General features: G+C 44.0%; 4 protein-coding genes across 18 annotated transcripts in view; all 4 read left to right on the top strand.

Annotated features, from left to right (window-relative positions):
- Window positions 1–22,711, top strand: part of LOC132465813 (protocadherin alpha-C2-like) — a 185,000-nt gene that overhangs the window by 122,777 nt on the left and 39,512 nt on the right. The window contains exon 1 of one of the 15 annotated variants that reach the window (XM_060062619.1): window positions 10,956–13,475. The exons of 11 other annotated variants lie outside the window; for them this stretch is intronic. In XM_060062619.1, coding sequence (XP_059918602.1) covers window positions 11,088–13,475 — 2,388 coding nt within the window. In that variant the 5' untranslated portion in view covers window positions 10,956–11,087. Of the gene's footprint in view, window positions 1–10,955; window positions 13,476–13,532; window positions 16,748–16,775; window positions 19,721–20,113; window positions 22,690–22,711 lie in introns of those variants that run through there. 3 more of the 15 variants (XM_060062623.1, XM_060062618.1, XM_060062628.1) reach the window with 3 other exon arrangements.
- LOC132465825 (protocadherin alpha-3-like) lies at window positions 373–3,338 on the top strand. The gene has a single exon (XM_060062661.1). The coding sequence runs from the start codon at window positions 939–941 to the stop codon at window positions 3,327–3,329; it is 2,391 nt and encodes a 796-aa protein (XP_059918644.1). The 5' UTR covers window positions 373–938; the 3' UTR covers window positions 3,330–3,338.
- On the top strand, window positions 3,961–6,956 carry LOC132465821 (protocadherin alpha-2-like). Its single transcript, XM_060062658.1, has one exon. It carries the CDS (start codon window positions 4,062–4,064, stop codon window positions 6,465–6,467), a length of 2,406 nt encoding a protein of 801 aa, XP_059918641.1. The 5' UTR covers window positions 3,961–4,061; the 3' UTR covers window positions 6,468–6,956.
- Window positions 7,106–10,497, top strand: LOC132465824 (protocadherin alpha-3-like). Its single transcript, XM_060062660.1, has one exon. The coding sequence runs from the start codon at window positions 7,918–7,920 to the stop codon at window positions 10,309–10,311; it is 2,394 nt and encodes a 797-aa protein (XP_059918643.1). The 5' UTR covers window positions 7,106–7,917; the 3' UTR covers window positions 10,312–10,497.

Raw genomic sequence — 22,711 nt, 5'->3', positions numbered from 1 at the left:
GACATCCAATCGTTTTTTCTGGATAGTAACGTGCATTGCCTGTTCGCTGAATAGTTAATGTAGTTTCGGGCAACTTAGTAGCTACTACGTTGTTTGTTGCAAGATACTTTAGTTTGCGAATTCTTTGCGATTGCAGTGTTACAAGAATGGCCAACAAGAAGCTGTGACACGATAAAGCTTTCTTTCGATTACCTAGAGACATGTTATACGTTCCCAACACGTCCCAGTTAATGCTTATGTACCGCTGTCCATGGTTCTGAACATGCGGGTCCTGAACTTGCTGAACCTGAAGCAGTGGGTTCGGAATATGTTGGCCCTGAACGAGCTGCATGCGTTCGGTCTGCTGCTGCAGGGGGACGTTGTTCCAAACAGATTTAACCAAGCATGATCGGCCATTTCATAACATGGTTGTTTTCTTAAAGCCGCACATTTGACTGAGTTTTCAGTCTGTTAGCTGCTCAGCTTTAAACGATTATTAAACGATTAACGAGATTATTTCTGTATGGCGACGTGGAAATCCTTTCTGTGTTGCATTTTGTTGTTTGGTATTGGTAATAATTGGGAAAAAAATCCTATATTAATATTGTATTTTCCTGTTTGTATCGTGTCTTTGTTTATTTGGAAATGGCTAATTTGGCAACGTTTAGTATGACAGCTGTGAAGGTTCGATGCACCTATATCAGATGGCCAGATGGGGGCATTATAGACCACAACATGGAAATAATTGGAGTGTAGGGCTGAGGCCCCTCCCCGGCTCACGACGACTCTCGGGCTTTGTTACCAGAAACGCAGAAGGAGAATGAACTGCAAGGCATCCTTCGTTTCACTATAAATAATAAGAAGGGTATGTAGACTCGTTGGATTTACTCTATTTTCCTGGATAACTTTGGAGGATTTATCGGATTTTTAGTTGTCGTTTGTCCGTGTCGGATGGTACTATGTCTGTATCTATTCGAAGGGGCTCCGTTGCAATACACATAGCGCTTGTGTTACTGGATTTGTATTGTACAGCAGCGTACGGACAGCTCTCCTACTCCGTATATGAAGAGGCAAACCCCGGGACGTCTGTTGGACACCTCGCGAAGGATCTGAACCTCAACTTGCAGGAATTTGATTCGCGTAGGTTTCAGATTGTGACCAGTTTAAATAAACGGTATTTCGAGGTAGATCTAAAGACTGGTGTCCTCTTTGTCAAAGAACGGATCGACAGAGAGGAGCTGTGCGCTAAAGCTAGAAAATGCAAAGTAAACGTAGAGGCAGTCCTCAACGATCCTCTAGAACTTCATCGATTAGAAGTGAATGTTTTAGACATTAACGATAACGCACCGTTTTTCACAGAGATGTTGCAGTCTCTTAACATCGCCGAGAGTACTATTGCAGGAGTGAAATTCGGCCTTGTAGAGGCATTGGATTCAGACATTGGCAAGAACAGCGTGAATACATACAAGCTCAGTCCTAATGATTATTTTTCGTTGGATATTCATAAAGGGGGAGACAGTCCGTCGGCTGAGTTAGTTCTGCAGAAGCCGCTAGACCGAGAGAAACAGGCTCTGATAAAGCTCACGTTGACCGCAGTTGACGGAGGAAATCCTCCTAAATCAGGAACGTCACAAATAATTATTAATGTTTTAGACATCAATGATAATCTTCCAGTATTCAGTAAATCACTGTACAAAACACAAATTATAGAAAATGTGCCATCAGGAACAACAGTTGTCATCATCAAAGCAACAGATGCAGATGAAGGCGTGAATGGCGAAATTGAATTCTCACTCAGGAGTAAAGGCCAGGATCATATTTTTGATTTATTTGATATCGATTCTAAAAGCGGTGCAATTACAATCAAAGGTCCAATCGACTTTGAACAAAACTCTGCGTTTGAGATCCACGCCCAGGCCAGTGACAGAGGCCAGCCTCCGATGTCAGCTCACTGTAAAGTACTCGTAGAGGTAGTGGACCTCAACGACAACGCTCCGGAGATTACCGTGACGTCACTAATGACGGCGGTGAAAGAGGACGCTAAAATAGGCACTGCCATTGCTCTTGTTACCGTTATTGACAAAGACGATGGAATAAACGGTGTGGTAAAAGCGGTTGTCGCCAATGACCCACCATTCAAACTTCAGAAGAACTACAACAACTATTATTCCTTGGTGGTTAACGGACCACTGGACAGGGAGACCGTCTCCCAGTACGCGGTGACTATTATAGCCACTGATGAAGGGTCCCCGCCTCTCTGTGGCACTGCCGTCGTCACCGTTCGCGTTTCGGACGTCAACGACAACGAACCCCGCTTCAAGGAGCCCGTGCTGAACGTGTACGTCAGAGAGAACGGGCCGGTGGGGGTCATTGTTAAGACGGTTTCTGCGGATGACGCTGACGTCGATCAAAACGGTCAAGTGAAGTATTCGTTTTTGCCGAGAAGTAGTTCACCGTTGCCGCTATCTTCAATGATGACTATTAATTCAGAAACGGGAGATGTTTCAGCCCTTCAATCATTTAACTATGAGGAATTAAAATCTTTTCAGTTTAAAGTTCAGGCCTCGGACTCTGGAGTCCCTCCCCTCAGCAGTAACGTGACTGTTAACGTTTGTATCCTGGATATGAATGACAACAGTCCCGGAATATTACCCCCCTATTCTGAACACGGCTCCGTTAACAGTGAGAACATTCCCTACTCGGCTGAAGCGGGATACTTTGTGGCTAAAATCAGGGCCGTAGACGCAGACTCTGGTTACAATGCACTGCTTTCTTATCACATCTCTGAACCCAAAGGAACCAATCTCTTTCGGATCGGAACCAGCACCGGTGAAATCAGGACTAAGAGACGGATGAGTGACAATGACCTGAAAACTCACCCGTTGGTGGTGTTGGTTTGTGATAACGGAGAGCCCTCCCTGACAGCTACTGTGTCTATTGATGTCGTTGTGGTTGAAAACACAGGAGACCTTCAGACTCAGTTCAGACACGTGCCGCTAAAGGAGGACAGCTTCTCTGCTTTAAACCTGTATTTGCTGATCGCCATTGCGTCGGTGTCAGTGATCTTTCTACTGAGTCTCATCAGTTTAATAGCAGTAAAATGCCACCGGACAGACAACAGTTTCAGCAGGTACAGCGCCCCAATGATCACCACCCACCCTGACGGGAGCTGGTCTTACTCTAAATCTACTCAGCAGTATGACGTGTGTTTCAGCTCAGACACACTGAAGAGTGACGTAGTAGTGTTCCCTCCTCAATTCCCGCCTGTTGATGGAGAACTGATCAGTATAAACGGAGGAGACACTTTAAGCAGAACTCAGACTTTGCCCAATCACGAGAAGGTATGTTAAGTGCTAATCAGCCACATCTTTTATTTCATTTAAAAGGTTAAATATAATATATTTATCCTGTCAATGCAATTTTTTTCTCTTTTGTGATGCCACTTTGAGGAGTAAGTAGAGTGATCCTGTGACATAATAATACGATGTCCTGGTCAAGAAATATCCTGTACGTATTTAGCTTGCTCTTTAAAAGAGTTGTGATACACTTTGAAAATGATAATGATGCAATATGCTCTGAGCCTGTGATGCTTGGATTAAAATTGCTTTTCTGTGATGGTAGGCTTTGATGGATGTCTAGTTTGGGCAAGCCTATATGCTTTGCCTGATGAAAAACGGGAACCTTTATGTCAAATAATTGAATTATACACTTCTATCTACTGGCAATTGTGTGTGTGTGTGTGTGTGTGTGTGTGTGTGTGTGTGTGTGTGTGTGTGTGTGTGTGTGTGTGTGTGTGTGTGTGTGTGTGTGTGTGTGTGTGTGCGCGTGCGTGCGTGTGCGTGCGTCACCATTCAACGGGGGGTGGCGCCAGAGACCGAAGAAGCTGTAGTGTTGCCCCTTGAAACGCCCCCTTACTGCGTTTTGATTGGACAGCGTCACAAGCTAGTAAAAGTGGCCAGAACACACAGATAATGCCATTGCTAGAGGAGTTCAAGCGCTCACATAGATCTCTGTGACGGCCCAAACCATACCAAAACAAACGGACATTATAAGTTATAGATGCCCACCAAATATCAGTAGTTATGGGGGCCATAGCACGGAGGGAATATTTTTGGATCCGATTCTTTGTCTTGCTTTGTTTTTGTCAGTGCAGTACAGCTCAGATTTCTTACTCTATTTCGGAGGAGACGAACAAAGGGACGACTGTGGGAAATCTTGCAAAGGATTTAAAACTGAATCTGAATGCTTTTGAGTCCAGAGAACTCCGAATTGTATCGGAGTACACTAGAAGATACCTCGATGTGGATTTAAGGACTGGTAACCTTTTAGTCGCCGACAGAATAGACAGAGAGGAGCTTTGCAACGAGCTGGAGAAATGTTCGCTTAAAATCCAGGCTTTGTTGAGCAATCCAGTTAACATGCATCGCATTGAAATTCATATCCTAGATGTAAATGATAATGCACCCGCTTTCGAGGAGGAAACGTTTGTTTTCAACATCTCTGAGTCGATATCATTGGGAGAGCGATATTTACTTCCAATAGCATTCGATGCAGACATAGGGAGTTACGCGGTTAAGGACTACAAGCTAAGCCAGAATGAACATTTCGCCCTCGACGTACAGAGTAGCGAAGAGCAAAGCGTGTCCGCTGAGCTGGTGTTGCAGAAATCTTTAGATCGGGAGAAACAGTCGGTTATCAAACTCACTTTAAACGCAATAGACGGAGGAAAACCTATTAAAACGGGGACAATGCAACTAGTAATTAATGTGATAGATGTGAACGATAACACGCCCACGTTTAGTAAATCGTTGTATAAGGCGAGGGTGTATGAAAATGCTTCAAATGGAACGAGGGTTATACAACTAAATGCGTCAGATCTGGACGGAGGATTCAACGGTGAGCTCCTGTATTCTTTCATTAAACGGGGTAGTGTAGATCCTTCCACTGTATTTGATATCAATGCAAGTACAGGAGAAATCAAAGTTAACGGTATCTTGGATTTCGAAAAGATCGCTGCATACGATATCAGAGTTCAGGTTAAAGATCAAGGATATATGTCTCGTAGTGCTCATAGTAAACTACTTATAGAATTAATGGATGTTAATGACAATGCACCGGAGATATCGATCACTTCCCTTAGGAACCCGGTGAAAGAGAGCGCGGAAAGGGGAACCGTGATTGCTCTGATAACTGTAAGCGATAAGGACAGTGGGGTGAATGGCCTCACCACCTGCACGCTAGCGGGTGTTCTTCCCTTTAAGCTGGAAACAAACTATAAAAGCGACTATTCTTTAGTGGTAGACGGGTCTCTGGACAGAGAGACGGATACACAGTATAACGTCACCATCTCGTCCAGCGATGGCGGGGATCCGCCTCTCTCCACCAGAAGTTATTTGATGGTTTATGTTTCTGATGTCAATGACAACGCGCCGCACTTCGCCGATCCCGTTTTGAACGTGTATGTGAAGGAGAATAGTGACGTAGGTACTGTCGTCTATAGAGTAAATGCTATGGATTTGGATTCTGAGGATAACGCCAGAATAACCTATTCGTTAATAAGCAGTCTCTCTCCAAACATTCCAGCGTTATCAGCTGTGAATATAAACTCCGAGACTGGTGATATTGTCACATTGCAGTCTTTTAATTATGAAGACATAAATATGTTCAGCTTCAAAGCGCAGGCCACAGACTCTGGAGACCCTCAACTCAGTAGCAACGTTACTGTCAACTTCTTTATCCTGGATGAGAATGACAACAGTCCCGGGATTCTACCCCCCTATTCTGAACATGGCTCCGTTAACAGTGAGAACATTCCCTACTCTGCTGAAGCGGGATACTTTGTGGCTAAAATCAGGGCCGTAGATGCAGACTCTGGTTACAATGCACTGCTTTCTTATCACATCTCTGAACCCAAAGGAACCAATCTCTTTCGGATCGGAACCAGCACCGGTGAAATCAGGACTAAGAGACGGATGAGTGACAATGACCTGAAAACTCACCCGTTGGTGGTGTTGGTTTGCGATAACGGAGAGCCCTCCCTGACAGCTACTGTGTCTATTGATGTCGTTGTGGTTGAAAACACAGGAGACCTTCAGACTCAGTTCAGACACGTGCCGCTAAAGGAGGACAGCTTCTCTGCTTTAAACCTGTATTTGCTGGTCGCCATTGCCTCGGTGTCAGTGATCTTTCTACTGAGTCTCATCAGTTTAATAGCAGTCAAATGCCACCGGACAGACAACAGTTTCAGCAGGTACAGCGCCCCAATGATCACCACCCACCCTGACGGGAGCTGGTCTTACTCTAAATCTACTCAGCAGTATGACGTGTGTTTCAGCTCAGACACATTGAAGAGTGACGTAGTAGTGTTCCCTCCTCAATTCCCGCCTGTTGATGGAGAACTGATCAGTATAAACGGAGGAGACACTTTAAGCAGAACTCAGACTTTGCCCAATCACGAGAAGGTAAGAATCAGACACATCTTACTATAATTCACAACTGTTGCACCTTTAAAATATTGCCTTTCTCCCTTGAGTTTCATCTGACAAAAACGTATCCGCAATTGAGCACAGGCAGTAACAGAGTTTCTAGTCCCTATTCTCAACTATCCCTCATCAATGATGACGATGAAAGCCGTCAACATGACATTGAAAATGTATTTGTTTTTTTATTTGAAGCTTCCTACTTTTAATCTATTTGTTAATTAACGTCATGCTTTGAAGGCATATTCCTCTTGACACACAAATGACATTGAAAAGACCGAAATAATTTTACTGAATGTGTTAAACTGGCTATAATTATGTCATTTATCTCAGCGTTGTTTATGTTTGAGGAGGTGTTGACTGACAATGCTGCGCTGTATGTGGTAATGAACGCAACATATATTTAAGTTCTGAGAAAATGAAGAGAATACTTTCCGCAAAACACTAAAATATTAGCCAATTATACTAAGAAGTCCAAGTTATTGCAAAAACTGAATGCAATCTTTTTGTAAGGATATAAAATTGCATTTTCTGTTCGCTGTTTAGTTCATGTAGTGTCTGGCAAATAGGTAGCTACAACGTTGTTTGTTGTAAGAGGTCTTTGGTTTGCCAATTCATTGCAAACCAGTGTTACAAGCATTGCCCAGAGGAAGCTGCGACACGTTAAAGCTGTCCATTGGACAGAGACATGTGACATGTTGCCAACACATCCGCGTTGACTCGTATAGATCGCTATCCATGGTCCTGAACATGCGGGTCTTGCACAAGCGGGTCCTGAACCATTGGGTTCTGAATCTACAGACCCTGAAACAGCTGCATATGTTCTGTCTACTGCTGTAGGGAGATTTGGTTCCACTGAAACCACAGTTAGGTTTGGGAAACAGTGGAGATAACCTTCCATGCTCGGCCATTTTATAACATGGTTGGTCTGAGTCTTCAGTCTGCAAGCCGTTCAGTTTTAGACGATGAACACCCTGCAAAAATAGCCTCATCAAAGTAGTTCAAAACATTTCAAATAATTTCCGTCTGGGCAATTGACAATCTGTTCCTTGTTGCATTGTATAGTTTGGCATTGGAAAGCACTGAGCAAAATCATTTAGCATTAATGTTTTTTTAAATTCCCGTTTGTATCGTGTCTTCGTTAAAGGCTAATTTGGCAACGTTTGAAATGACAGCTGTGAACGTTCGATGCACTTCTATCAGGAGACCAGAAGGGGGCGTTATAGACCACAACATTGAGTTAAAGGCAACGTAGGGCTGAGGCCACTCCCCGGCTCACGACACATTTCTGGGCTTTGTTACCAGAAACGCAGAAGGGGAATGAACTGCGAGACATCCATCATTTCACCATAAATACTAGCAAGGACATGTGCACTCGTTGAATTTACTTTCCTATCCTGGATTACTTTGGAGGATTTCTCTGATTTTGGCATATGTTTTGGTACTTTCGGATGGAACTATGTCTGCATCTATTCGAAGGGGCACCGTTGGTATACACATAGCGCTTGTATTATTGGATTTGTATTTTACAGCAGCGTCCGGACAGCTCTCCTACTCCGTCTCTGAAGAGGCAAACCCCGGGACGTCTGTTGGAAACCTCGTAAAGGATCTGAACCTCAACCTGCAGGAATTGGATTCGCGTCGGTTTCAAATTGTCACCGGTTCAAAGAAAAGGCATTTCGAGGTAGATCTAAAGACTGGTGTTCTCTTTGTCAAAGAACGGATCGACAGGGAGGAGCTGTGCGCTAAAGCTAGAAAATGCACTGTAAACGTAGAGGCAGTTATCAGCGATCCCCTAGAACTTCATAGATTAGAAGTTAATATTTTAGACATAAATGATAATGCACCGTTTTTCACAGAGGCGTTACAGTCTATTAATCTCGCCGAGAGTACTTTCCCAGGAGTAAAATTCGGCCTTGTAGAGGCATCGGATTCAGACATTGGCAAGAACGGCGTGAATACATACAAGCTCAGTCCTAATGATTATTTTTCGCTGGATATTCATAAAGGTGGAGACAGTCCGTCTGCTGAGTTAGTTCTGCAGAAGCCGTTAGACAGAGAGAAACAGGCTCTGATAAAGCTTACGTTGACTGCAGTAGACGGAGGAAATCCTCCTAAATCAGGTACGTCACAAATCATTATTAATGTTATAGACGTCAATGATAGTCCTCCCGTTTTCAGTAAATCACTGTACAAAACACAAATTATAGAAAACGTGCCTACAGGAACAACAGTAGTCATCCTCGAAGCAACAGACGCAGATGAAGGTGTTAATGGCGAAATTGAATATTCACTCAGGAGCAAAGGCCAGGATCTCATTTTAGATTTATTTGATGTTGATTCTAAAAGCGGGGCAATTACAATCAAAGGTCTAATAGACTTTGAACAAAACCCTGCATTTGAGATCCACGCCCAGGCCAGGGACAGAGGCCAGCCTCCAATGTCAGCTCACTGTAAAGTACTCGTAGAGGTAGTGGACCTCAACGACAACGCTCCGGAGATCACCGTGACGTCACTCATGACGGCGGTGAAAGAGGACGCTAAAATAGGCACTGCTATTGCTCTGGTTACCGTTCTTGACAAAGACGATGGAATAAACGGTGTGGTAAAAGCGTTTATCGCCAATGATCCACCATTTAAACTTCAGCCGAACTACAAAAACTATTATTCCTTAGTGGTTAACGGACCTCTGGACAGGGAGACCGACGCCCAGTACACGGTGACTATTTTAGCCACTGATGATGGGTCCCCGCCTCTCTCGGGCACTGCCGTCGTCACCGTTCAAGTTTCTGACGTCAACGACAACGAGCCCCGCTTCACGGAGCCCGTGCTGAACGTGTACGTCAGAGAGAACGGGCCGGTGGGGGTCATCGTTAAGACGGTTTCAGCAGTTGACGCTGACGTCGATCAAAACGGTCAAGTGAAGTATTCGTTTTTGCCGAGCAGTAATGCACCTTTGCCGTTTTCTTCAATGATGAATATTAATTCAGAAACTGGAGAGGTTTCATCCCTTCAATCATTTAACTATGAGGAATTAAAATCGTTTCAGTTTAGAGTTCAGGCCACGGACTCTGGAGTCCCTCCCCTCAGCAGTAACGTGACTGTTAACGTTTGTATCCTGGATGAGAATGACAACAGTCCCGGAATATTAGCCCCCTATTCTGAACACGGCTCCGTTAACAGTGAGAACATTCCCTACTCTGCTGAAGCGGGATACTTTGTGGCTAAAATCAGGGCCGTAGACGCAGACTCTGGTTACAATGCACTGCTTTCTTATCACATCTCTGAACCCAAAGGAACCAATCTCTTTCGGATCGGAACCAGCTCCGGTGAAATCAGGACTAAGAGACGGATGAGTGACAATGACCTGAAAACTCACCCGTTGGTGGTGTTGGTTTGTGATAACGGAGAGCCCTCCCTGACAGCTACAGTGTCTATTGATGTCGTTGTGGTTGAAAACACAGGAGACCTTCAGACTCAGTTCAGACACGTGCCGCTAAAGGAGGACAGCTTCTCTGCTCTAAACCTGTATTTGCTGATCGCCATTGCGTCGGTGTCAGTGATCTTTCTACTGAGTCTCATCAGTTTAATAGCAGTCAAATGCCACCGGACAGACAACAGTTTCAGCAGGTACAGCGCCCCAATGATCACCACCCACCCTGACGGGAGCTGGTCTTACTCTAAATCTACACAGCAGTATGACGTGTGTTTCAGCTCAGACACACTGAAGAGTGACGTAGTAGTGTTCCCTCCTCAATTCCCGCCTGTTGATGGAGAACTGATCAGTATAAACGGAGGGGACACTTATGGCACGACCCAGACATTACCAAACAAAGACAAGGTAAGAATATGATATAGTAGACTTTCATATATTGTAGTCATTCATTTGTTGATGTTTTTCAAGTGTTCCATCGTTGGCCGTTTATCCACAGCGCAGGCCTTGTTGTGATACATGGTACGCCTCAATCCAAGGTCCTGATAACTTTCGTGTGAAACATTAGTCCCATAGTGTAAATATATTCCAGAAGTTCTTCAACCTCAAAACATTATATGTTTGAACACGAGGTGATTATTACATTACATTTGAATATAATTCGATTATGATAAATAATTGTATTCATTCTAAGCATATTCCAACCTAATATATTACAAGTGAATGTCAAGACATATTTTACCCCAACCCAGTCTCACGTGAAATTAATTTATCTATTCATTCGTGATATAGGACACGTCATTTCAATTTCTTCGTGCAAAAATCCACAAATTTCAAACTCATGTCCCTAAAACCCCAACCCTAAACCCATTGCCTAACCTCTACATAACACCGTTGGCAGGTATCTTATAGATTTACAACGTTCATGTTTTTAATTATCAACGTTTCCCAAAGTGTAGACTCCGCGTCCACGGGAATTAAGCACACGGTGTCGCTCGAGACCGTGGGATACATCGCTGTGGTCATTTCAAAGCCCCTCCTCTCGGACGAGGATTCATTTACGTCACAGTGTGTAGCAAGTCCTCATTTGATTCGAATGTAGATGGTAGTGCAGCGCTCTATGGGATGGTCATTGGATGGATTAGTACGCGTTTTGTGGAATTGATGTGAATATTCTTTGATTCCAGTCCCGTTCGATGACAGAGATGGGCCGTGGCGATGGAAGAGGAAGCGTTTGGATTATTCATCTTTTCGTACTTTGTCTAATTGAGTGTTCCGTCGCTCTGCTGTCCTATACTGTTTCCGAGGAGGCAGACAAAGGCACAGCTGTTGGAAATCTCGCAAAGGATTTAAATATAAATGTACGCGAACTGGAATCAAGGGGTCTTCAGATCGTATCTGGTCATAGTAAGAAACATTTCGATGCAAATTTAAAAACGGGAGCTTTGATGGTTAGCGAGAGAATCAACCGTGAAGAGCTTTGTCCGCACTTGGCCAAATGCATTCTAAAAATACAAGCTATATTAAGTAATCCAATGAATATTTACCGAATAGAAGTTCATGTTTTGGATATAAATGACAACGGGCCTGTATTTCTGGAACAAAACCACGCATTTAACATCTCTGAATCATCTATGACCGGAGAAAGATACCCTCTCCCAGCTGCGATCGATCCAGACGTAGGCAGCAATTCAGTGCATAATTACAAACTGAACCAAAACGAATATTTCTCTCTGGATGTACAGGTCAGTGGAGAGGAGAGCGTTTCTGCTGAGCTAGTTCTCAAAAAAGCCCTAGACCGCGAACATGAGCAAGTCATTAAGCTTACACTGACCGCTATCGACGGAGGAAAACCGGTTAAAACTGGAATATTGCAGATCACTGTTCATGTAATAGACGCAAACGACAATGTCCCTGCGTTTGGTAAAATGCTTTACAAAGTACGTGTTACCGAGAGCATACCGGCAGGTGCAACAATTATTAAATTGGAAGCCACAGATTTAGACGAAGGGTCAAATGCAGAAATTATATACAGCTTCATGAAACGTGGAAATGTAAAGTCCTATGATAAATTCAATATCGATGCGTTTAGTGGAGAAGTGACGGTCAAAGAGGGTTTAGATCACGAAACAAATGCAGCGTACGAGCTCCGTGTACAGGCTACGGATAAAGGTGCTTCCCCTCGCAGCGGTTATTCTAAACTGCTCGTGGAGGTTGTCGATGTGAACGATAACGCCCCAGAAATATCAATTACGTCGGTAAACAGTCCTCTCAAAGAGGATACCGAGAGAGGCACGGTTGTTGCTTTAATTAATGTGTTGGACAAAGACAGTGGAAAAAATGGGCAAGCTAATTGTAGAATCATTGGTTCTGTGCCATTTTCTCTTAAGCTGAACTACAAAAATGAGTACTCGATGATCGTTGATGGGGCTCTTGACCGAGAAATCACGTATCAATACAATATAACCATCGCAGCGACAGACGAAGGGACCCCACCCATCTCTAGTACCAGCCTTGTTGTCGTTCAACTTTCTGACGTGAATGACAACCCGCCGCGCTTCAGAGAACCCGTTTACAATGTTTACGTCAAAGAGAATGATCGTGTAGGCGATGTAATTTACAAAGTGACAGCAATCGACCCTGATGTCAATGAAAATGCGCAAATAACGTATTCATTACAAGCTATCCCAACAAGAAATGTTCAAATATCATCCCTTATTAATATTAATTCAGAAACAGGCGACATTCTCAGCCTTCGTTCTTTCAACTTTGAAGAGTTTAAAACATTCAGTTTCAAAGTCCAGGCCACAGATTCTGGGGTTCCTCCACTGAGCAGCAACGTGATTGTTAACGTTTTCATCATGGATGAGAATGACAACAGTCCCGGGATTCTACCCCCCTATTCTGAACACGGCTCCGTTAACAGTGAGAACATTCCCTACTCTGCTGAAGCGGGATACTTTGTGGCTAAAATCCGGGCCGTAGACGCAGACTCTGGTTTCAATGCACTACTTTCTTATCACATCTCTGAACCCAAAGGAACCAATCTCTTTCGGATCGGAACCAGCACCGGTGAAATCAGGACTAAGAGACGGATGAGTGACAATGACCTGAAAACTCACCCGTTGGTGGTGTTGGTTTGTGATAACGGGGAGCCCTCCCTGACAGCTACTGTGTCTATTGATGTCGTTGTGGTTGAAAACACAGGAGACCTTCAGACTCAGTTCAGACACGTGCCGCTAAAGGAGGACAGCTTCTCTGCTTTAAACCTGTATTTGCTGATCGCCATTGCGTCGGTGTCAGTGATCTTTCTACTGAGTCTCATCAGTTTAATAGCAGTCAAATGCCACCGGACAGACAACAGTTTCAGCAGGTACAGCGCCCCAATGATCACCACCCACCCTGACGGGAGCTGGTCTTACTCTAAATCTACTCAGCAGTATGACGTGTGTTTCAGCTCAGACACACTGAAGAGTGACGTAGTAGTGTTCCCTCCTCAATTCCCGCCTGTTGATGGAGAACTGATCAGTATAAATGGAGGAGACACATTAAACAGAACTCAGACTTTACCAAATAAAGATAAGGTAAGAGTTTCAGGAGTTGCTTTAAAATACAACTGATAAATTAATGTCCTCATTGCACTTTGTTCATTCACTAATTCCCTTTTTTGTGCAGCAAACGTTTATATTGATGTGTACACAGCAACAATGAAATTGATAGGTGTTTCAATTTCTGTGTTAAAGGGCATATCTCTCAACATAAAAGTGTTGTTTAAGAGAAATGGATAAAATACAAAACATTTAGGCTTGTATCAGATGACAATGCGTCGTATTGCTGTTGGCACCGTCTCGTTATTTAAATGTGGACATCTTTACATGCCAGGGTATGAAGTTGTAGATCAGTATTCGGAGTTGTGGGATCTCATGAGGTATAATGATGAAGGTAAACGAGGGAGCCGCCGCTCTGCGCGCGTCCACAGTAAAGACGCTCTCCATGGTATCAGACGTGAGACGTTATGTGATTCCACCATGTTGGCTGTTTTCAGGATTTTCTTGTTGTTGCATAATTCAATACATTTTTTGAGACCGTCAACGTGACAAATAATTAATTGCAGATTCCCCAACATAATATATGGTCACCCTTATCTGCCTTAATATGAGCTCATTCGTGGGTTGTCTCTGGACCTTGACAATAGAAACAAATCACTTGCATTGAATCATTTCGATTTAAGCTTGGACATTATATGGACAGTTGATGTCGCTATGGAGACCCACAGAGTGTCGTCAGTACGATACCCAGACTCCTCCTCTGTATGACGAGGTGGCCGTTGTCCACTACAGCTTTGTGTGGAGGAACACAAATGACGAGGAAGCAGCGAGGGAAGAGCTGTGCGCTATAGTCAGCAATCTAGTCCTAAACGTTCGTGTATCGTAATGCGTATGTTGTTGTTGTTATCCGGATTCATTGTGGCTTAGAAATGGAATACCGATTCGGATTTACATCGCTTTGGATACAAATATGTGCTTTACTGTTTTTTGCCGACTGGTCGGGAGCTCAGCTTTCCTATTCTGTACTGGAAGAGGTAGACAAAGGCTCCGTCGTGGGAAACCTCGCTAAGGATTTAAACATTGAGCTCAAAGATTTGGAATACAGAGAATTGCGGGTTTTGCCAGGACACTCAGAGAACTATTTTGGAGTTCATTCAAAAACCGGTGCGCTTTATGTTGGCGAAAGAATAGATCGCGAAGAGCTCTGTCCTGGCCTGGTTAAATGCTCCGTGAATGTTGAGGCAATGTTGAGCAATCCGGTGCATTTGCATCGCTTAGAGGTTAACATTGTGGATATTAATGATAACGCTCCATTTTTCCGTGAGAACCTGAGGATATTAAACATTTCAGAATCCTCTTCTTCTGGTGAAAGATATCTACTCCCAATGGCCAAGGATGCAGATACAGGCAGCAACTCCATTAAGAGCTACAGACTGAGCCAGAATGAACATTTCTCACTGGATGTACAGAGCGGGGACGACCAGGGTGTTTCCGCAGATTTAGTGTTGCAGAAAGCTTTAGACCGAGAAAAGCAGTCCGTCATAAACCTTGTTTTAACCGCTTTCGACGGAGGAAAGCCACATAAATCCGGGACTCTGAAAATTGTTGTAAACGTTATGGATGTGAATGATAACACTCCCATATTTAGCCAAACTCTTTACAAGGCTCAGGTAAATGAAAACGCTCCACCTCAGACATCCATATTAACAATAGCTGCGTCAGATTTAGACGAGGGAATAAACGGCGATATTATATACTCGTTTATAGAAAGGGGAGATTTTAATCCAGACCAGATATTTTCGATTAATTCACAGACTGGGGAAATAACGGTAAAAGGCCAACTCGACTTCGAGATAAACCCTGCTTATGACATTCGTGTACAGGCGAAAGACAAAGGCATGCCGTCTCGTAGTGTGCACGGCAAAGTGCTGGTGGAAGTAATCGACGTAAATGACAACATTCCGGAGATTATAATCACGTCTCTTATGAGCCCAGTAAAAGAGGATGCTCAGTTAGGGACGGTGGTCGCTCTCGTTACGGTGAATGATAAAGACGGCGGAAGTAATGGTCTCACTAATTGCAAAATATTAGGATCAGTGCCATTTAAATTAAAACTAAATTACAAGAATTATTATTCCTTGATTGTGGATGGGCCGCTCGATAGAGAACATACCTCTGAGTATACCGTCACCATCATAGCCAGTGATGAAGGGAGTCCGCCTCTCTCGAGCACCAGTGTTATCGCTGTCCACGTTTCTGACGTGAATGACAACGCGCCTCGATTCCCAGATCCAGTCATTAGTGTTTATGTGAAGGAGAACAGTCCAGTGGGAGCTACAATCTACACCATCAGTGCAGTGGACCCTGATACAGACGATAATGCAAAAGTATCGTACACACTGTTAGGTATTGTTTCAAAAAGTACTCAGATTTCATCCGTTGTTAACATCAACTCAGTGACGGGAGATATTGTCAGTCTGCAATCCTTTAACTTTGAAGAGGTTAAAACGTTTCAAATAAAAGTCAAAGCCACCGATGATGGAGTTCCACCCCTTAGCAGTAACCTGACAGTCAATGTTTTTATCCTGGATGAGAATGACAACAGTCCTGGTATTTTACCCCCCTATTCTGAACACAGCTCCGTTAACAGTGAGAACATTCCCTACTCTGCTGAAGCAGGATACTTTGTGGCTAAAATCAGGGCCGTAGACGCAGACTCTGGTTACAATGCACTGCTTTCTTACCACATCTCTGAACCCAAAGGAACCAATCTCTTTCGGATCGGAACCAGCTCCGGTGAAATCAGGACTAAGAGACGGATGAGTGACAATGACCTGAAAACTCACCCGTTGGTGGTGTTGGTTTGTGATAACGGAGAGCCCTCCCTGACAGCTACTGTGTCTATTGATGTCGTTGTGGTTGAAAACACAGGAGACCTTCAGACTCAGTTCAGACACGTGCCGCTAAAGGAGGACAGCTTCTCTGCTTTAAACCTGTATTTGCTGATCGCCATTGCGTCGGTGTCAGTGATCTTTCTACTGAGTCTCATCAGTTTAATAGCAGTCAAATGCCACCGGACAGACAACAGTTTCAGCAGGTACAGCGCCCCAATGATCACCACCCACCCTGACGGGAGCTGGTCTTACTCTAAATCTACTCAGCAGTATGACGTGTGTTTCAGCTCAGACACACTGAAGAGTGACGTAGTAGTGTTCCCTCCTCAATTCCCGCCTGTTGATGGAGAACTGATCAGTATAAACGGAGGAGACACTTTAAGCAGAACTCAGACTTTGCCCAATCACGAGAAGGTATGTTAAGTGCTAATCAGCCACACTTTTCATTTCATTTAAGAGGTTACATATAATATATGTGTCCCGTCTTTGCAATGTTATTTCGCTTTTGTGATGCCCCTTGTGCTGGTAAGCGGATGGATGTCTAGTTTGGGTAAGCCTATCCTTTTAGACTTCATCCCATTTTGCCGAATGCAGAACAGGATCATTTATGTCACATAATTGAATCATACACTTCTATCTACTGGCAATTGTGTGTGTGTGTGTGTGTGTGTGTGTGTGTGTGTGTGTGTGTGTGTGTGTGTGTGTGTGTGTGTGTGTGTGTGTGTGTGTGTGTGTGTGTGTGTGTGTGTGTGTGTGTGTGTGTGTGTGTGTGTGTGTGTCACACCATTCAACGGGTGGTGGCGCCAGAGACCGGAGAAGCTATAGTGTTGAGCCTTGAAACGCCCCCTTACTGCGTTTTGATTGGACAGCGTCACAAGCTAGTAAAAGTGGCCAGAACACACAGATAATGCCTTTGCTAGAGGAGTTGAAGAGCTCACATAGATCTCTATGACGGACCATACCAAAACGAACGGACATTCTAAGTTATATATGCCCTCCGAGTTAGCTATGGGGGCCATAGCACGGAGGGAATATTTTTGGATTCGATTCTTTGTCTTGCTTTGTTTTTGTCACTGCGGTACAGCTCAGATTTCTTACTCTATTTCGGAGGAGATGAACAAAGGAACGACTGTGGGCAATCTCGCAAAGGATTTAAAACTGAATCTGAATGCCTTGGAGTCAAGAGAACTCCGAATTGTTTCGGAGTATATTAGAAGATACCTCGTTGTGGATTTAAGGACTGGAAACCTTTTGGTCGCCGAAAGAATAGACAGAGAGGAGCTTTGCAACGAGCTGCATAAATGTTCGCTTAAAATCCAGGCTTTGTTGAGCAATCCAGTGAACATGCATCGCATTGAAATTCATATCCTAGATATAAATGATAATGCACCTGCTTTCGAGGAGAAAACGTTTGTTTTCAACATCTCTGAGTCGATATCACTGGGAGAGCGATATTTACTTCCAATAGCATTCGACGCAGACATAGGGAGTAACGCGGTTAAGGGCTACAAGCTAAGCCAGAACGAATATTTCTCCCTCGACGTACAGAGTGGCGAAGAGCAAAGCGTGTCCGCTGAGCTGGTGTTGCAGAAAGCTTTAGATCGGGAGAAACAGTCGGTTATCACACTCACTTTAACCGCAGTAGACGGAGGAAAACCTTTCAAAATGGGTACAATGCAGCTAATAATTAATGTGATTGATGTGAACGATAACACGCCCGTGTTTAGTAAGTCGTTGTATAAGGCAAGGGTGAATGAAAATGCTTTAAATGGAACCAGGGTTATACAACTAAACGCATCAGATCCAGACGAAGGAGTCAACGGTGAGCTCCTGTATTCTTTCATGAAACGGGGTAATGTAGATCCTTCCTCTGTATTTGATATCAATGCAAATACAGGGGAAATCAAAGTTAACGGCATCTTGGATTACGAAAAGATACCTGCATACGAACTAAGAGTCCAGGTCAGAGATAAAGGCCCCGGATCTCGCAGTGTTCATAGTAAACTACTGATAGAGGTAGTGGACGCCAATGACAATGCACCGGAGATATCGATCACTTCCCTTAGGAACCCTGTGAAAGAAAGCGCGGAAATGGGAACCGTGATTGCTTTGGTAACTGTAAGCGATAGAGACAGTGGGGTGAATGGCCTCACCGCCTGCACACTTGGCGGTGTTGTTCCCTTTAAGCTGGAAACTAACTATAAAAATGACTATTCTTTAGTGGTAGACGGGTTTCTGGACAGAGAGACGGATACACAGTATAACGTCACCATCTCGTCCAGCGATGGCGGGGATCCGCCTCTCTCCACCAGAAGTTATTTGATGGTGTATGTTTCTGATGTAAACGACAACGCGCCGCACTTCGCCGATCCCGTTTTGAATGTGTATGTGAAGGAGAATAGTGACGTAGGTACTGTAGTCTATAGAGTAAATGCTATGGATTCGGATTCGGAGGATAACGCCAGAATAACCTATTCGTTAATAAGCAGTCTCTCTCAAAATATTCCAGTGTTATCAGCTGTGAATATAAACTCCGAGACTGGTGATATAGTCACATTGCAGTCTTTTAATTATGAAGACATAACGATGTTCAGCTTCAAAGCGCAGGCCACAGACTCTGGTGATCCCCAACTCAGTAGCAACGTTACTGTCAACTTCTTTATCCTGGATGAGAATGACAACAGTCCCGGGATCCTACCCCCCTATTCTGAACACGGATCGGTTAACAGTGAGAACATTCCCTACTCTGCTGAAGCGGGATACTTTGTGGCAAAAATCAGGGCAGTAGACGCAGACTCTGGTTACAATGCACTGCTTTCTTATCACATCTCTGAACCCAAAGGAACCAATCTCTTTCGGATCGGAACCAGCACCGGTGAAATCAGGACTAAGAGACGGATGAGTGACAATGACCTGAAAATTCACCCGTTGGTGGTGTTGGTTTGTGATAACGGAGAGCCCTCCCTGACAGCTACTGTGTCTATTGATGTCGTTGTGGTTGAAAACACAGGAGACCTTCAGACTCAGTTCAAACACGTGCCGCTAAAGGAGGACAGCTTCTCTGCTTTAAACCTGTATTTGCTGATCGCCATTGCGTCGGTGTCAGTGATCTTTCTACTGAGTCTCATCAGTTTAATAGCAGTCAAATGCCACCGGACAGACAACAGTTTCAGCAGGTACAGCGCCCCAATGATCACCACCCACCCTGACGGGAGCTGGTCTTACTCTAAATCTACTCAGCAGTATGACGTGTGTTTCAGCTCAGACACACTGAAGAGTGACGTAGTAGTGTTCCCTCCTCAATTTCCGCCTGTTGATGGAGAACTGATCAGTATAAACGGAGGAGACACTTTAAGCAGAACTCAGACTTTACCCAACAAAGACAAGGTATGTGATATCGGAGTAATGTGTCTGTATTTCTGTAAATCCATAACTGAATAGTGTAATATATTTCTGGGCTGATCTGGAAACACAGTTTACCTCCCGTTTGACTTAAAAGCACATTTTTGCATACATAACATACACAAGAGCAATGTGCATGATATCGTTAACGAAACTCCAAACACCCATCAACATAGCAATAGACCTCTCCATGGTGCTGATTCGCTCATCTTGAAGAACATTTTCAACCATTGTTATTAATTAAAGACGATCTGCAAGGTTTTAATTGACTAAGTTACGTTTACAAGCTGTCAGTCATAATTATGAAGGAATATTCATGAACAAAAAAACCGTCTCACCAAACACTTGGTGTCGCTCAAGACCGTGGAAATCCATGGATAGCCTCCGTCTAAACTCCTCCCTATTGTAAACGTTGGTCATCGACCATTTGTTTCGGGAGAGTATTCAAAGCGCTTGTGAATTTGCAGCCGCAGAGCTAAATGGATGTTACGTCGGGTGAACCACATATAGGACGGATCGATCTATAACACTGGATTTAAGTGGTGGTTGTGATTTAATATTTTTCTCGGACAACTATGCCTTTTCGAGAACAAAGAGGATATGTTTGGGCTCATCTCGTTGTATTGCTTTGTCTCGTTGGCCGGTCTGACGCTCAGATATCATACTCAGTTTCAGAGGAGGCGAACAAAGGCACCGTAGTTGGGAATCTCGCGAAGGATTTCAACCTCAATGTGCAGGAATTGGCGTCAAGGGATCTTCGCATGGTGTCTGCATACAGTAAGACATATTTCAACGCGGACATACGGACCGGCAACCTCTTTGTTGATCACAGGATAGACAGAGAAGAGCTGTGTCCGAACACGGCAAAATGTTCCCTCAGAATACAAGCTGTATTAAACAATCCTGTCACTGCACACCGTATTGAAGTCAATGTTTTAGACATTAATGACAACTCGCCAACATTTGCTGAAAAGTCGTACAATGTTAACATTTCAGAATCATTACCAACCGGAGAACGTTTTCTTCTTCCTCTAGCAGTTGATGCTGATATAGGCAGTAACTCTGTGAAGACGTACAGACTGAGTCAGAATGAATATTTTTCCCTCGATGTACAGAACGGAGGGAAACATGGTGTTTCTGCGGAGTTATTGTTACAGAAAGCATTAGATCGAGAGAAAGAACCGGTCATTACACTTATTCTGGCCGCGATGGACGGAGGGAAACCTCCTAAATCAGGAACAATACAAATAACAGTGAATGTTATTGACGTAAACGATAACTCGCCCATTTTCAACAAATCACTGTATAAAGTGAATGTTGCTGAAAATGCACTGGTTGGAACACTAGTGATTGAGCTAAATGCAAGCGATATAGATGAAGGAATGAATAGTAAGCTTTTGTATTCCCTCATTAAACGAGGTAACATCGACAAATCAGATACATTTGGTATTGATTCGGAAACGGGGAAATTAACAGTTGAGGGACGTTTAGATCATGAGGACACACCTGCTTATGAAGTACGAGTACAAGCAGTCGACCAGGGAAATCCGCCTCGCAGCGCACATGCTAAACTATTGATTGAGATCACTGACGTCAACGATAATTCTCCGGAAATATCGGTGACGTCACTGATGACTCCCGTGAAGGAAGACGCAGAAATGGGGACCATCGTTGCCTTGTTGACAGTGAGCGACAACGACGGTGGACAGAATGGCATGACAATCTGTATACTCTTAGGATCCGTTCCTTTTCAATTAAAGTCAAATTACAAAAACGATTATTCTTTGGTCGTAAATTCCCCTCTAGACAGGGAGAGCGACGGCTTTTACGAGGTCACAGTTGAAGCGGTGGATCACGGGACGCCGCCTCTGTCCAGCACCACCGTCATTAGCGTACAAATCGCTGATGTTAACGACAACGCACCCGTGTTTCACGAGCCAGTGATTCATGTGTATGTTAAGGAAAACAGTAAGGTCGGAGCAATAATCTACACTATTAAAGCATATGATGCTGATTTAGAGGAGAATGCCAGATTAGTTTACAGATTGGTAGAAAACCAACCAAGAATTGTTCCAATTTCATCCCTTATTAATATTAATTCAGAAACAGGAGAAATTGTCAACCTTCAGTCTTTCAATTTTGAAGAATTTAAAAAGTTCAGCTTCAAAGTTCAGGCCACCGACTCTGGGGTTCCTCCCTTGAGCAGCAACGCTACTGTCAACGTTTTTATCCTGGATGAGAATGACAACAGTCCCGGGATTTTAGCCCCCTATTCTGAACACGGCTCCGTTAACAGTGAGAACATTCCCTACTCTGCTGAAGCGGGATACTTTGTGGCTAAAATCAGGGCCGTAGACGCAGACTCTGGTTACAATGCACTGCTTTCTTATCACATCTCTGAACCCAAAGGAACCAATCTCTTTCGGATCGGAACCAGCACCGGTGAAATCAGGATCAAGAGACGGATGAGTGACAATGACCTGAAAACTCACCCGTTGGTGGTGTTGGTTTGTGATAACGGAGAGCCCTCCCTGACAGCTACTGTGTCTATTGATGTCGTTGTGGTTGAAAACACAGGAGACCTTCAGACTCAGTTCAGACACGTGCCGCTAAAGGAGGACAGCTTCTCTGCTTTAAACCTGTATTTGCTGATCGCCATTGCGTCGGTGTCAGTGATCTTTCTACTGAGTCTCATCAGTTTAATAGCAGTCAAATGCCACCGGACAGACAACAGTTTCAGCAGGTACAGCGCCCCAATGATCACCACCCACCCTGACGGGAGCTGGTCTTACTCTAAATCTACTCAGCAGTATGACGTGTGTTTCAGCTCAGACACACTGAAGAGTGACGTAGTAGTGTTCCCTCCTCAATTCCCGCCTGTTGATGGAGAACTGATCAGTATAAACGGAGGAGACACTTTAAGCAGGACTCAGACTTTACCAAATAAAGATAAGGTAAGATTTTCATGAGAAGCTT

This window comes from Gadus macrocephalus, chromosome 10 (genome assembly GCF_031168955.1).
Source record: "Gadus macrocephalus chromosome 10, ASM3116895v1".
NCBI lineage: Eukaryota > Metazoa > Chordata > Actinopteri > Gadiformes > Gadidae > Gadus > Gadus macrocephalus.
Note: the sequence above shows the minus strand (reverse complement) of the source record. Positions and strands in the feature narration are given on the sequence as shown.